The sequence below is a fragment of the Arvicanthis niloticus genome, chromosome 4, assembly GCF_011762505.2.
Source record: "Arvicanthis niloticus isolate mArvNil1 chromosome 4, mArvNil1.pat.X, whole genome shotgun sequence".
Taxonomy (NCBI): domain Eukaryota; kingdom Metazoa; phylum Chordata; class Mammalia; order Rodentia; family Muridae; genus Arvicanthis; species Arvicanthis niloticus.
The window spans coordinates 15,201,278-15,214,929 of NC_047661.1; the positions used below are offsets into that span (position 1 = coordinate 15,201,278).

Genomic DNA, 13,652 nt, shown 5'->3' on the forward strand with positions numbered 1-13,652 from the left:
GGTCATCATTACTGGTCTTGAATTTCACTGCAGACTCCACGAAAAGGTCAAAGTATAGATAATGTATTTTGAACAAGGAACCAAAAGTAGTTAAGACATTCTACTTAGAAGATAAATTATTCACTCTGCCTCCCCTGAATAAACGGAATGCTTATTAAGTTGGGTAAGAAGTGAGAGCCTCCTCATTATTTACATCAAATGGTAAACACCAAGCTGTAGGATTTATTCTCCCGTGTAAATTCCTACCATTGTTCTTTCTGCAGCTACTTTAAACGTCTACTTTTTCCTTTACATGAGCAGCTGTCCATTCATATGCATCCTGGGTCTCTGAACATGTATTACCATGCTAGTTTTCACTGAAAAGGCAAGCTCAGAAGTTAACCCCTTATTGTAAAAACAAACAAACAAACAAACAACAACAAAAAAAACCCCAAAACCACCACCAACAAAAAAATACAAAATAAAAATAAATCACTGTACCGGTTTTTAAAACACAGAATTTAGAACCCAATTCTTTTTTTTTTTTTTTTTTTTTTTCCGAGACAGGGTTTCTCTGTGTAGCCCTGGCTGTCCTGGAACTCACTCTGTAGACCAGGCTGGCCTCGAACTCAGAAATCCGCCTGCCTCTGCCTCCCAAGTGCTGGGATTAAAGGCATGCGCCACCACTGCCCGGCTAGAACCCAATTCTTAATAAAACAAGTCAATTGTGTATGAATTTGATAACTGCTTCTTTAAATATTTTTAATTACCCAAAGTAATGAGAAGATTTATAGGAGGATTCTTAAAGTGAGGGAACTCGGAAACCAGTAACACTAGCAGATGCACTACTCTGCGTGGCCCTCCACTACACAATTAAGCCTTTAATAACTTAACCCAAAGTGACAAGACTGTGGGAGACTGACGATGTCATCCCACCGAGTGTCACAGAGCAGCAGAGTCTTTCTTTGACAAGCTGAGTTGTTTCCTTCACACAAAGACACTGTTCTTCCTCATTAGGAGCCTCTGGAGAGCAACATAACTGGAGCCTGACATGACTGTCAGGAAGCTGGTTTCTGCTTCTTAGCTCTGCTTAGCTGTGTGATTCCCATAGTCTCTAACAGGGTATCGAGAGAGATCTCTGTAGGGACAACAGAAAACTCGAACTGTGACCAGGCTAATGGGCTGATCCATGCACTAAATGGCAGTAAGCAGAATCAGACACATTCTTCTGCAGACATCAGGAGGGGGTTGATATACTCGAAACCTTCAAACTCAGACTGGTCAATCTTCCTCACGATGTCACTGTTGAAAGAAAAATACAAATTTCCACCATCATCAAGATGTCTTCACCCTTTCAACAGTGAAATACAACTAAAAAGAAAAAACAGGGCTAAATAACATTAACTGTGAAAAGACAGGTTCTTAATCACAAAGTGGGTTCTAGAAAAATCAGGGAAAAAAATAGCCTCACAGGAAGACTAAGAAGCCCACAAGCAACCTTATAACCAAGAGGGCCCAGAATCAGACTGGGAATCAGATTCATTATAGAAGTGGAATTTGAAAGACTGGTAGAAATGCAAGAAGTTCAGGAAGGGAAGGTGCTAAGTAGTAGGTGATACTGGGAGGAACCATGGCCAGATTTAAAACGCTAATGACGTTTACATGAAGGTATGTCACTGCCAATCAAAGATCTAGCTGCATTTCAGGTACGCCTGAAGTGAGATCATTTCAATTGATAAAAACAACAGAGGAAAATAGACACAAGAGTGGCACCCGCTGTCAGGGAACGGTAAATGTCAGACTGCTCCAAACAGCTTTTGTCTCTTGGTGATATGACTAAAAGTCAGGCAGGAGCAGTGCTGGAGTGAGTGGGTTTAAAATGCCAGACAAGAGGACAGCTGTTACCTGGAAGGTTTCTGATTAAGGGCTGAAGAACTGGAGCAGTCCTTCATGAGGTACGCTGTCTAGGATGTATACTTCCTAGCAACACGGTGAAGGGATGACGCAATCAGCTAGCAGGTACTATACTTTTGGTTTGATTCGCAAGAGTCTGGATCTAGGGGTAACGCAACAGGGTACGAAAAGGAAGTTCAGATCCAAGTGTTAAAGGAAAACCATGCAAAGCCTCGTCAGTAGTGGGCACTGCAGACTCTGAGGCGTGAAAGACATCAACAAGCAGGTAGCAGAGGGCGGGGCAACAGGCAGACATGAGGCTGGCAAAGCACAGAAAAAGAGACAAAGGTTACTCTGCTGGTTTTTAGACTCCAGTTATCTGAGGGGTTTGTAGACAAACTCAGGAAGATACTAAACAGGCAGAAATGCCCTGGAGGGCAGAGGGAGGCTTCAGAAGCCATCCTGCACTCACTTCATGGGTACCCTGTGAGGGAGACACAGTGAGAAGGAACAGGCTCAGAGAAGTCACACAGGTCTACAGGAGGGTGCACAGCTGCTAAGAATGACATGGATTTGAGCATCTCTCTTCTGGTGAACTCTGTTCTTCCTAACACACGGCTCTGTAAGGAGTGACTGCTATAGCTCTCCTAGTAGACAGAAAGCTTTGTGTGAAACCAGACTATTTTGATCATCCATGAACACCCAACACTTAGCACAATGTCTTTTTTTTTTTTCTTCGAGACAGAGTTTAGCATGTCTTCTGCTTCATTTGCCTACTCAGTAGTCAGTCAGTAAACAGCTAATATCTACTGCACAGGGCCTGCTGAAGTCTCTAAGGCACTAACTGAATATTGCAAAGAGGGTCAGCAGACACTGAGCCCAGAGCACCCTGGTGTCACACAAAGGGGAAAAAGACGACAGACAATTCTTATAGAGATGAAACTGGCACTGCTCAGGATGTCAAACCTCCACAGATGTCATGGGAGAAGAGGACTAGCCAAACAATGCTTGGAAACTTAGAAATTAAGAAGTCAGCCTGACCTGGCAAAGCTTAAGAAGCAAATGTCTGTGTTAAGAACATACAAGGCAGCCAGCGCTCACTGCCCTGATGAGTCTGGCAGACACTGCCTACCCCTCCCTTAGTACGACCATCACTAACCATTTCATGAAAAGTACCTCAAAGAAGTAGTAAGATTCTGTGGAAAAGCAAAACTAAGTGTGCTTTTAGGTAGGAGGAAAGTGTTGAAAAAAATTTCAGAGGTAAAGCAATGAGACAGCTGGCAAGGGAGAAGGCAGATGCAGACCAGGGCTTGGGGTGGGGGAAGGGGTCGGGAGGGGGGAAGGTCCAGAAGAGTGGTCTTCCCCAGCAGGAGGCAAAATAAGGCCCAGAAGAGTAAGGCACAGTCCAGAGAGTCCTGAGACACAAAGTTGCCTGAGGTCATCTGAAAAGGGTGCAAGCTACATCTGAGAGGTCTCAATTCTTGCAGTTAAAGTCAAGGAATGATTACATTTAGTGCAATGAGAGAAGGCTTTAGAACCTGAGACTATAAGAACAGTTTTTTTTTTTTTTTTTTTTTTTTTCGAGACAGGGTTTCTCTGTGTAGCCCTGGCTGTCCTGGAACTCACTCTGTAGACCAGGCTGACCTCAAACTCAGAAATCCGCCTGCCTCTGCCTCCCAAGTGCTGGGATTAAAGGCGTGTGCCACCACTGCCCGACATAAGAACAGCTTTGAAGAATGCTAGGACTAAGATGTTAGTAAAATGAATGTCCAGGAGCAAAGGCCCCTTAGGATAAGAGAATATATCTTTGGGGAAGGGAGGACGAGAAGGAGGGAGAGAATGAATCAAAATGATCTCAAATCACTCTAAATTACATTTTTAAAAGATGTGACACAGACACCATTCTGACCCCTGCTGGCTAGACTAGAAACTTGCTGTGGTTTTTACAAAGAATACCGGGAAACTTAGAGGGATGGCATATTTAAAATGGAGCTGTGCAGCCTTGGTCGGTCAGCCAGGGGATGAGCCCTGACATGTGCTCTTGCTCGCTCTCCGAGCCGTGCTTCCTCCTCTGTAAAGTGAAGATGACCCACTTGACAAGGCTGTTGTGTGAACTGGGCCAACCATCCAAAGTTGGTAGACATAATCGTTGCCACAGAGGTTTTAACAGCATAATGGATTCAAACACCCAACGATGTAATGGTTACATATAAATCATAGAATATTTTCATAAACAATTAAGTAGCTTGAAGGTTTGGGAGATTTCAGAAGCTTGAAAACTTGTTTAGTGTGCGAAATGACTTACTCATCATCTGGAGTGAGCTGGACTGGCTCATTAGTAAACTGCGAATCGAAGTTATCCAAACCAAACTCTCCAGAAATGTTTGGTTTGAAGGGTGGGACCACCTGCTTCTGCTCCATCTAAAAGACATGTGGGTGAGAGTTGAGGTCTGCATTCAGGACACTGGCCTCACACTTTCCTTTGCTCTCCGACGGCTCACCAGGTATCAGCAGGCCACATCTTAGCAAGCAGAACATTGCTTTGGGCCCCAGTAATATTACAACTTTCTCCAGTACATTAATTATTCTGTTTGTTTCTACAGCTTTTTATAAGTGCTATACAGTAGTTTTAAGTTATTTAAGCTATTATATCTTAGTTTCTCAATAATTTATAAACATAATAAAAATTGAACTTTGATTATAGTAAAACCCAAGCTGGGAAAATAACATTTACATACCATGTCCCAATCCACATTTCGGAAGAATGGGTGTCCTTGAATGTCAGCAAACCCAGTTTGAGGGTGACAACCCAATCGTTCCTTTGGGTCCTATGGCAAAAGCAGTGTTTCAAGAACTAGACAAGTGTAATTCCTGTTTTATAATTCATTTGTGAAGCTGAAATGTCCAGTTATTTCTAGAAAGCATGGATCAGTCGCAAGTGAGTAATCTAGAGGTCAGAGCAGGTAAGGTTTTCTTCTGGCTCACCATGTCAGTAAGCAGAGACCCTGCCCCAGCCATGGTGGGGCGTACCTATGATCCCAGAATCCAAGGCAGCCTAGGTGACATAAAACCCTGCTTTTAAAATGGTAGAGTACTTCATCACTCTTTGTTAAAGAGAGAATATGGAAAAATACAGGCAGCGTTTAGTCTCTGTTGTAGGCCAGAATTTAGTAATTAAATACAGAAACCTCTGAACGTTACCACACACTCATGTTTAACTCATTGTTATAGCCTCTGCAGCAACAAACCTAGTTTGTCTAAGACAGTAACACAGAATTATCTCATTACTGGACTGAGAGACGGAGGCTGGAATTCAGAATGCCTTGGCTTTTGTTCTGACTATGTATTACAATGTTTTTTTTTTTTTTCTTTCTGATAAAAGGTATTTTATTTTATATATTAGCATCTATCAACTTCACTGTTTATAGTAAAAAATCATAAGCTTTCCAGTTTAAGTACTCCCTTGTGTACGATATCTGCAAATCTGCTTTTCTAAAATGACTAAAAATCAGTATCATTTTTAGCTTTTATGTGGCTTAAATCTTTCAAGTTTTTTCTTTAAATCCCAAGATACTTAAGGCGTTCTATTAGGGGTCAGAGCTATCCAGGGGCCAGAGCTCCAGTGGTTAAGAGCACAGCAGCTCCTCCTGCAGAGGATTCAGGTTGGATTCCTAGCACACACAGCCGCTTACAACCATCTCCACCTCCAGGACCAGGAGATCCAGTGTCCACTTCCGCCTTCCTTGGGCACACAGATATACATACAGGCAAAACACCAGCACACGTAAGATAAAAATAGCCATCTTAAGCTAAGTGCAATTTTCTAGTTTTGTTAAATTCATCCTTATGTGCCCACAGAGGCAACCCTTTTTCTACCTTCATTTATTTGAAATAAATTTTATGAATCCCAAACTCACAATCTTAGAACCTAAATGCTTCTGGCTTACCAACTACCACTGGCAATTGACCGATGCTTACATTTTAAAGATGTTATTTCCTTTCTTCTGAATTTTATCAAAATACAGAGTTCTTATTATGAAATGGATAGAAAACATTCTTGGCCACATGATGAGAAATGAGTTTTATGGATAATGATACAGAAACACAGCTGACAACGCAGTTATAACGAATTACAGACTCCATTTTCCTTCACTGAGGAGAACGTATGTGTGTATCATTTACATTTAAAGGTTCAAATGCAGTCTCAAGCTGGGGGTAAATCAATGATACTGGCCATGTGACAAGGATAATCAGGTCAGGATCTGATCTCGTCTCTGGTTATGAAACAAAATTCCAGTTCTAACTGAAAAGTTACATATTCGTGTTCTGAAACATTACAGCGCCTGAGCCTCCACTTACCAGGCACTTTTGCTTACTCAGGAAAGAAAGCACAGGAGACCTTCCCCACAGCTCATACCTTGTTGAGAAAGCTCTTCAGCACACTTGCTGCTTTCACAGACAGAGAACGGGGTATGCGGATCTGCTTTTCCAAAATGACTAAAAAGATAAGAATCACAGTATCATTTTTAGTTTTTATGTGGCTTGAATCTTTAAGTTTCTTCTTTAAATCCCAAGATATTTAAGGCATTCTAGCAGAATGTACATCATCTACATATCTGAAACACTTCATGCATTTTCCTTGGCTCTCCTTCTTAGAGCTGGTCCCTTGCCTGAGTATTGCATTTATTATATACAAGCATGTTTTATTTTTACTACCTTAGTGTGCCTTAGTTTCTTCCTCTGTAAATAGAAATTAAAAACAATACCTGCTTCACAGAGCTCTTATGAGGTATAAAAGTTAGTACTGTAAAGTGCTTGCATATATGTGTAACACAGAATTGTACTGGGAAATGTGAAATTACTCTGCAAAGCTCCTGTCCACTTCAACCCCTACGAGCAGTCCTGAAGACCGCCCACTGCTCCAGTCCTTCATCAGCAGCAGGCACTTCTCAGTCTAAAGTCTCTGTCAGAGGCACAGGTATGAGACAGCAGCTCACTAACACTTAGTTGTATTCTCTTTCCATAAGCTTAATGGCACTTTGGTTCCTTATTGTATGGAACACTTCCTTGTATTCTGTGCGGGTCTTAATTATTAAGTGCAGAACTCTGTGGCTGCTGCACACTTTATGGTTGAGGTCCTGTGCTTGGCCTCTTCCCTCTGCTCTGCTGACTTTCAGCATCCTCACCATGACACCCTGTCCCCGAGCTCTTAGAACCACTCTGATCCCTCTGATCACATTCCCATCCACTTTCCTTGACCTCGGGCACCAAGTCTGTGGCTCATGTGCAAAGATTTGTCTAACAGACGCTTCCAGTCTCTCCGGTAGATCCCCGCTCTACTATGTACGATGGACACACTTAGATGCTTTGTTATGAGTTGAGCATGGGAAGGAAACTACAATGAAGCTACAGGCTAGAAAAGAGGGAAGGAACTATCTAAAAATTCTCCAAACTATCATGAAGTCAGGAGCGTGTCCAAATTATTCTTTTTCTTACCGAGAAGAGTAATTTGAGAGCCTTTGCTTTGCTCTAGGTTATTCACATAGTATTTCTACAAAGTACTGCAAATTACCTTGGAATAGATAATCCTCTGTGTTTTGGTCAGGATTGTCAGAGCTACCAACGATGTCAAATGGAGACCTTCCCGCCATCATCTCAAACATAAGGACTCCAAGAGCCCACCAGTCAACGCTGAAGCCTTTAGAGAGAAGTTTAAAGTAATAAATCTCTGCATGTGTGAAAAATCCAGCAATCAGAAATTTATATAACTCGAGTCAGACTTATTTGTCATGAGATGGAAATGTAAACAAAATGGAAAAGCAAATTGTAATTAGATTATAAATAACATGGTAGGCACTAAAAACTACAGAAATACTTGGTCCAACCAACCCTAAAGAGAATAGCTGTATGTTCTCCTCCCAAGCACAGGGATCGTTATAGAAAAGGGGGAAGACTGTAAAAACCAGAGGTGGAGGACGGACACAGGCAAACAACAGTCTCCAGACACAGTAGGGCAGCTGTACACATGAGCTCATAACTGGGAGAGCATGCATAAGCCCTGTGTAAAATCAAGGCAGACCAAACCCAGCATGGTACGGACAGACAGACAGGAAGGAGGAGCTATGGTAAGTGACAGCTACAGCAGAGGAACTTTTCTCTGAGAGTTGTTCCTTGCAAGCTGACCATGCTCCCGTGGAAGCCCACAGATCCAAGAACACAAGGGCAGCATGGACGAGCTGGGGGAAAAGGAGGAGACAAAGCTGGGTGAGTAGGGAAGTCGGGGTGGGGGAATCTGGGAGGAAGAGGAAAGGGTAGATATGATCAAAATATATTGTATAGGAGTCTCAGAGAACTAATAAATCTAATAAAAATAAATGTAAGGGAAATTAACAGAAGCCAGGGGTAGTGGTGCAAACTTTAAATCCCAGCACTAAGGAGGCAGAGGCAGGAGGATCTGAGTTAGAGGCCAACCTTGTTTACAGAGCAAGTTCCAGGGTTATGTAGAGACACCCTAACTCTATAAAAAGAAAGAGGGAAGGAAGGAAGAAAGGAAGAGAGGGAGGGAGAAAGGAATGAAGAAAGAAAGAGGGGGAAAAAAAAGAAAAGAAAAGAAAAGTAAAGTATTTCTTGGTACCTATCAAGCACCTAGCCTTTAGGAACTTTTAGAACACTAAGGAAAATATGCCCAGAATACGCACAATCTTCTGAAGTTTGTGACACTGTATTCACATAGCTGATCGTAAGTACCTACCTCCCCGGGCACTTCCTTGGCTTTTGTGACTCAGGCATATAATTTAAGCTTTTCTCTACACTGCTTCTCTCCTTTGTGAAATGAGTCAACAATGCGTACCTCAGAAGGTTTGAGAGGGAGCTCAGAGTGAATTGCTTACAATAGTTCTTGCCACTCTTCAGTGTTTGTCACTAGTAAAATATTATTTAAATGTAACTCCCCCAAATGCCAAACCTTTTTTGGGTCCAGTTTCAGAATCTGAGGGTCTCCATGTAGGTTAACAGAACAAGGAAAAGCTTATATATTAATGAATATTAATATATATAGTATTTATGTTGTAGTTGGTACCAATTATAGTAATAGCTAAAATACCACCTATTTATTTATTACCGTAATCTTCTCCCCGTAAGATCTCAGGAGCAATGTAATTGGGAGTGCCGCAGAAAGTGCTGGTTGTATCTCCAGGCCGCAATCCTTCCTTTCATGGGGGAAAAGGGAAAGGAGAAAAAGGGGAAAAGATAAGTGACAAAACTATTTTACATTTACCTCTTCCATTTCATGTGCCTAAACGTAGCATGTATATGCAGCATGTCAAACCTGCACAGAGTCAACAGGAACAGTGATTACTACTAAATAGAATACAGAAAACTTTAAAGTCAATTCAATTAAGATAAACTGTTTTAAGAATGATATTAAGGGCAGGCAGTGGTGGCGCACGCCTTTAATCCCAGCACTTGGGAGGCAGAGGCAGGTGGATTTCTGAGTTCGAGGCCAGCCTGGTCTACAGAGTGAGTCCCAGGACAGTCAAAGCTATACAGAGAAACCCTGTCTTGAAAAACAAAACAACAAAAACAAAACAAAACAAAATGACATTAAAGTTTACTACAAAATCAGAGATCATGTGACTAAAACAAATACTTCATGACTGTTGACACTGCAATGCTTTGTTTCTGGTCATTTTTCCTATGGAGCGTGTCTTCTGCTTTGGTATTTTAATAGCTGTAGGAAGGTGAACAATGAAGGCCCAATGCAAATAAGCTAAGTAGAGAAAATACCCAATAATAAATAGAACAACCATTAACAGCTGTAACAAATATAAGTTTCTGTATACCTGCTAAAATATTTTCTAAGAGAGAATAAAAATGAACACAACAGGAAAATTTCATGGTCTTTGATTTTAACATTCAGAAAACATATCCTATATACCAAAAACTAATAAATAGAGAAACTTTCAGATTAAAAGCGCATGGTAGTCCACGTGTAATCCCAGCACTTGGAAGACTGAAGCAGGAGGATTGTTAATGCAGGGACAACCTCGACTACATACCAAGATTTTGTTTCAAAGGAATAAAACCAAGCCAAACAGAAACAAACACCCACCAAAACAAAGACAAAATAAAACCAAGCCAACCACCAAATGTGTCACATATACTTACATCACAGTATAAATATGGCCATATATGTTTGGGGAACAGGAGAAGGACAGAAAGTCATAAAGGCTTCTCCCAGGCTGGGGAGATGGCTCAGTGGATAAACTCTTGCTGTCTAATCCAGGTTGGCCTTGAACTCATGACCACCCTGATTCACTTTACAGAGGTGTGTCACCATGCCTATTTCCTCATGCTACCCGAAATCTTAACTAATATTCAGATAGTGACTCAAAAACAAAAACAAAAACAAAAAAAACCCCACTATTCTAATTTGCAGATTAACATTCTGCATATTTTCATTTGCTCCTGGAACTTGTAACAATCCATTACTATTGTGTTTAATTTTAAAACCAGAGAGAGAGGAACACTCTAGGAAAAACCATGGCAGAGCACAAAGGTATCATGAATATAAGAGAGGACTGCAGAGGATCCAGTGAGCAACCCTTTTCACTATTCGCACAGAGGATGATTTAATAAGAAAATCGTCTTGAGTTTTACACACTGCACGACGACTTTACTTCCTACTATAAGGCGTGCAGGCGTAACCCTAAATCTTCAGTACCACTGGAGTGTTTATGGTACCCCCTGGTGGAGAGGAATGCAGGGTATACACTCACACTTGCGGATGTTTGGTTAGAGCAGGGTTAAGAAGTAGAATAGTTCTCTAGACATTTTGTGGGAAAACATCAGACCTCTAAATAAAACACTGTTGCCACAGGAATAAAACACCATTAATAGACATATTCTGAGATAAAGTAAAATGCTTACTTCATTTTTATCATACTGTATGTCACAGAATTGAAATTTAAATATAAAAGCACTCCTAGGAAACATCTGAAAGTCGGTTCGGGTCTAGTAAGTGGTAAAAGCTTGGAAGGCGATATGCAAATACTGTGTTAACATGATGGGACTGTAGGTAATATTTACTTCCAAAGTTTCTCCAGAAGTATAACAGAAAAAGCTACAACCAATTAAAAAAAAAAAAAAAAAAAAAAAAAGTAACCCATATATCTATCACACACATCCCAGAAGACATGGAGTTCTGCAAATGGCCGACTGGCCGGAGAGCACTTGTCTTCAGACTAGAATTCTCAAACACCCTAAGCAAGGCAGTGATCCTTTCCCATCCGTATGTAAAGTTACTTAACTGACAGGTTGCGAGCTGTCTGGAGGTTCTCTCACCTTACACATGCCGTAGTCAGTGAGTTTAATGTGACCTTCAGAGTCCAGCAGTACATTGTCCAACTTCAAATCTCTGTAAATTATCCCTCGCTCATGAAGATAATTTAGTGCTAGACTGATTTCTGCAGAGTAGAACCTTAGATTGAAAAAAAAAAAAACCAAAAACAAAACATGGCTTTGCTATGAATAATAACCATCTGAAAAACCCTAAATATATAATGAGCACAAAATATGTGATAGATTTAAGTTATTATGTAACTTAACCACCTCATGACTTACAAAGAATAAACTGTAACAAGATAACTTGTTTATATACTGTTTTCAACTAGTAGACATACGAGGTCAGGCAGCCCTGAGCAAAAAATACACCTCAAACAAAACACTTACCTGGCATGTTCTTCAGGAAGTTTTCTTTGTCGCTGCATATGAAACATGAGATCCCCTCCATTTACATATTCTATGACAAAGAACAACCTACGACAGAGGCAAGAGCCACACACCACTGTGAGTTGTACAGCTTACGGCATTTCCAATGGAGCAGCAATAGCAACAGCACAAAGGCGCTCAAGACGACCCAGCCTGTTACCTTAGTGGGACCTTAGTGGACACAAGCGACACCCAGCGTGACCCATTCAACACTGATCCCACTCTAGAGTAGTGCCATGTTAGTCTCAGGAACTAGGTGAGTCATGCTTACATGTCACTTCAGGTAAAGAGACATTATGTCATAAGGTGAGAATACGGAGGATATTTAAAGGGCTGGCTAGCTACTGCTGTTTCTCAAGAACCTCCCCTCTCTCCCTTTTTCTTCCTTGTATGTCTATGAGTGACTGGAGTTAAACTGGTATCACTGATTGTAGCAGGAAATTTTAAGTAGTCGTCCTACTTCAAGGATTATGGGAAACAGAGTCTTCTTATATAACATGCCAAAAAGTATGAAGCCCATGACATCTGTTATTCTTTAACCTTACCTGCTTTCTGTCTGGAAGCAAGAATGCAGCCCAACAAGAAAAGGGTGATTGGAGGCCTGCTCAAACACATGCTTCTCTGTCTGCACCCAATCAATATCCTATTTAAAATATCAAAGAAATCTATGTCAAATAAAATGACCAAAACTATAGTAAATTTGTTCTTAGCAAGTCAATGATCACAAATGTTATGTACATAGACTAAATATCAAATATTACTACTCACTGTCCTGAAACAAAACTTATACAAAGAGAAAATACCATTAACAAAATGTCCAGTATTATGAAATAGTCTAGAAACCAAGAGAAACTCAAGTACTTCCCTTGATACTAATATGCTTTGACTTTATATCTACCTACAACATGTGCTTAGAAAAGTAGACCAAAATAACCCACAAACACTAAAATAGTATGGGGTGTGTGTGTGTGTGTGTACACGTATGTGTGGTACTCTGGATTACACCCAGAGCCTCACGCACGAGAGGTTTGTCTAGAGGCAGCAAACCATCCACCCCTCGCTCACCTCGTCATCATTGACGAGCTCTTTCTTCACAACTTTCATTGCATAAATGCGATCTGTTTTTTTTAATCGAACCAACAGTACTTTGGCGTAACTTCCTCTCCCTATAACTCGAAGCAAATCGAAATCCTGGAGACCTAGACTTGACGACGCTTTACCACTCTCCCTCGTGTTCATTGCCTGTGGAGAACATTTACATCAACAATGTTTCCAATACTTTGTATTTCTAACAAACTGTTCTAATGATAATGATTTTAAAGTATTTTCTTACCATAAAACATTTTAAGTTCTTAACTCTTTTCTTGCGCACACACACACACACACACACACACACACACACACACATGCACACACACACACACATATATGCATACTCTCCAAGGTCTATGAGAGGCTATAGGCAGGAAACAGACATGAGGCAATTCTGCTAACAGTAGATTTGATATTAGATGAAGAGATGGCAAAGTAACCCTTATAATTCATTCAAAACTGGAAACTGAAGCGCCTGTCAATTTATGCAGGTCATTGAAGATAATCTTTTATAAGATAGCCACAAGACCAAAAAGAACACATTCAGGGGCCATGCCTATAGCCCAACACTGCAAAGCCATCAGTATGTAATCAACAAACGTCCCACGAGAATAAACCCAGGGATCCTCTGGTGAAAACTATCAAGAAAAGAAGAAGGTAGGATAGGAGAGGGTAGGATGGGGTAGGGAAGGGAAGGGAGGAAATAAATAAATAAATAAAAGGAATGCTCCAAATTTGACTTTTCTGGCCTCTGCAGGCTCATGCACTCACATACCCACACACATATATACACACTGCACAAATAATTAAAACCAAATCATTTAAAAAAGAATGGTCATGGGCTGGAGAGGTGGCTCAGTGGTTAAGAAGATCTGGTTTCATCCTCAGTTTCACATGACAGGCACAGTCGTCTATTAACT

The 13,652-nt window shown here is 40.9% G+C and overlaps 1 protein-coding gene across 1 annotated transcript in view; it reads right to left on the minus strand.

Annotated features, from left to right (window-relative positions):
• Positions 1-511: 511 nt before the first annotated feature.
• Positions 512-13,652, minus strand: part of Prkci (protein kinase C iota) — a 62,864-nt gene continuing 49,723 nt past the window's right edge. Inside the window, exons 9-18 of the mRNA XM_034499979.2 lie at positions 12,706-12,882; positions 12,186-12,283; positions 11,602-11,688; positions 11,215-11,350; positions 8,993-9,080; positions 7,445-7,570; positions 6,290-6,369; positions 4,611-4,700; positions 4,178-4,293; positions 512-1,281 (exon numbers count right to left, since the gene is read on the minus strand). Coding sequence (XP_034355870.1) covers positions 1,194-1,281; positions 4,178-4,293; positions 4,611-4,700; positions 6,290-6,369; positions 7,445-7,570; positions 8,993-9,080; positions 11,215-11,350; positions 11,602-11,688; positions 12,186-12,283; positions 12,706-12,882 — 1,086 coding nt within the window. The 3' untranslated portion in view covers positions 512-1,193. The remainder of the gene's footprint in view (positions 1,282-4,177; positions 4,294-4,610; positions 4,701-6,289; positions 6,370-7,444; positions 7,571-8,992; positions 9,081-11,214; positions 11,351-11,601; positions 11,689-12,185; positions 12,284-12,705; positions 12,883-13,652) is intronic.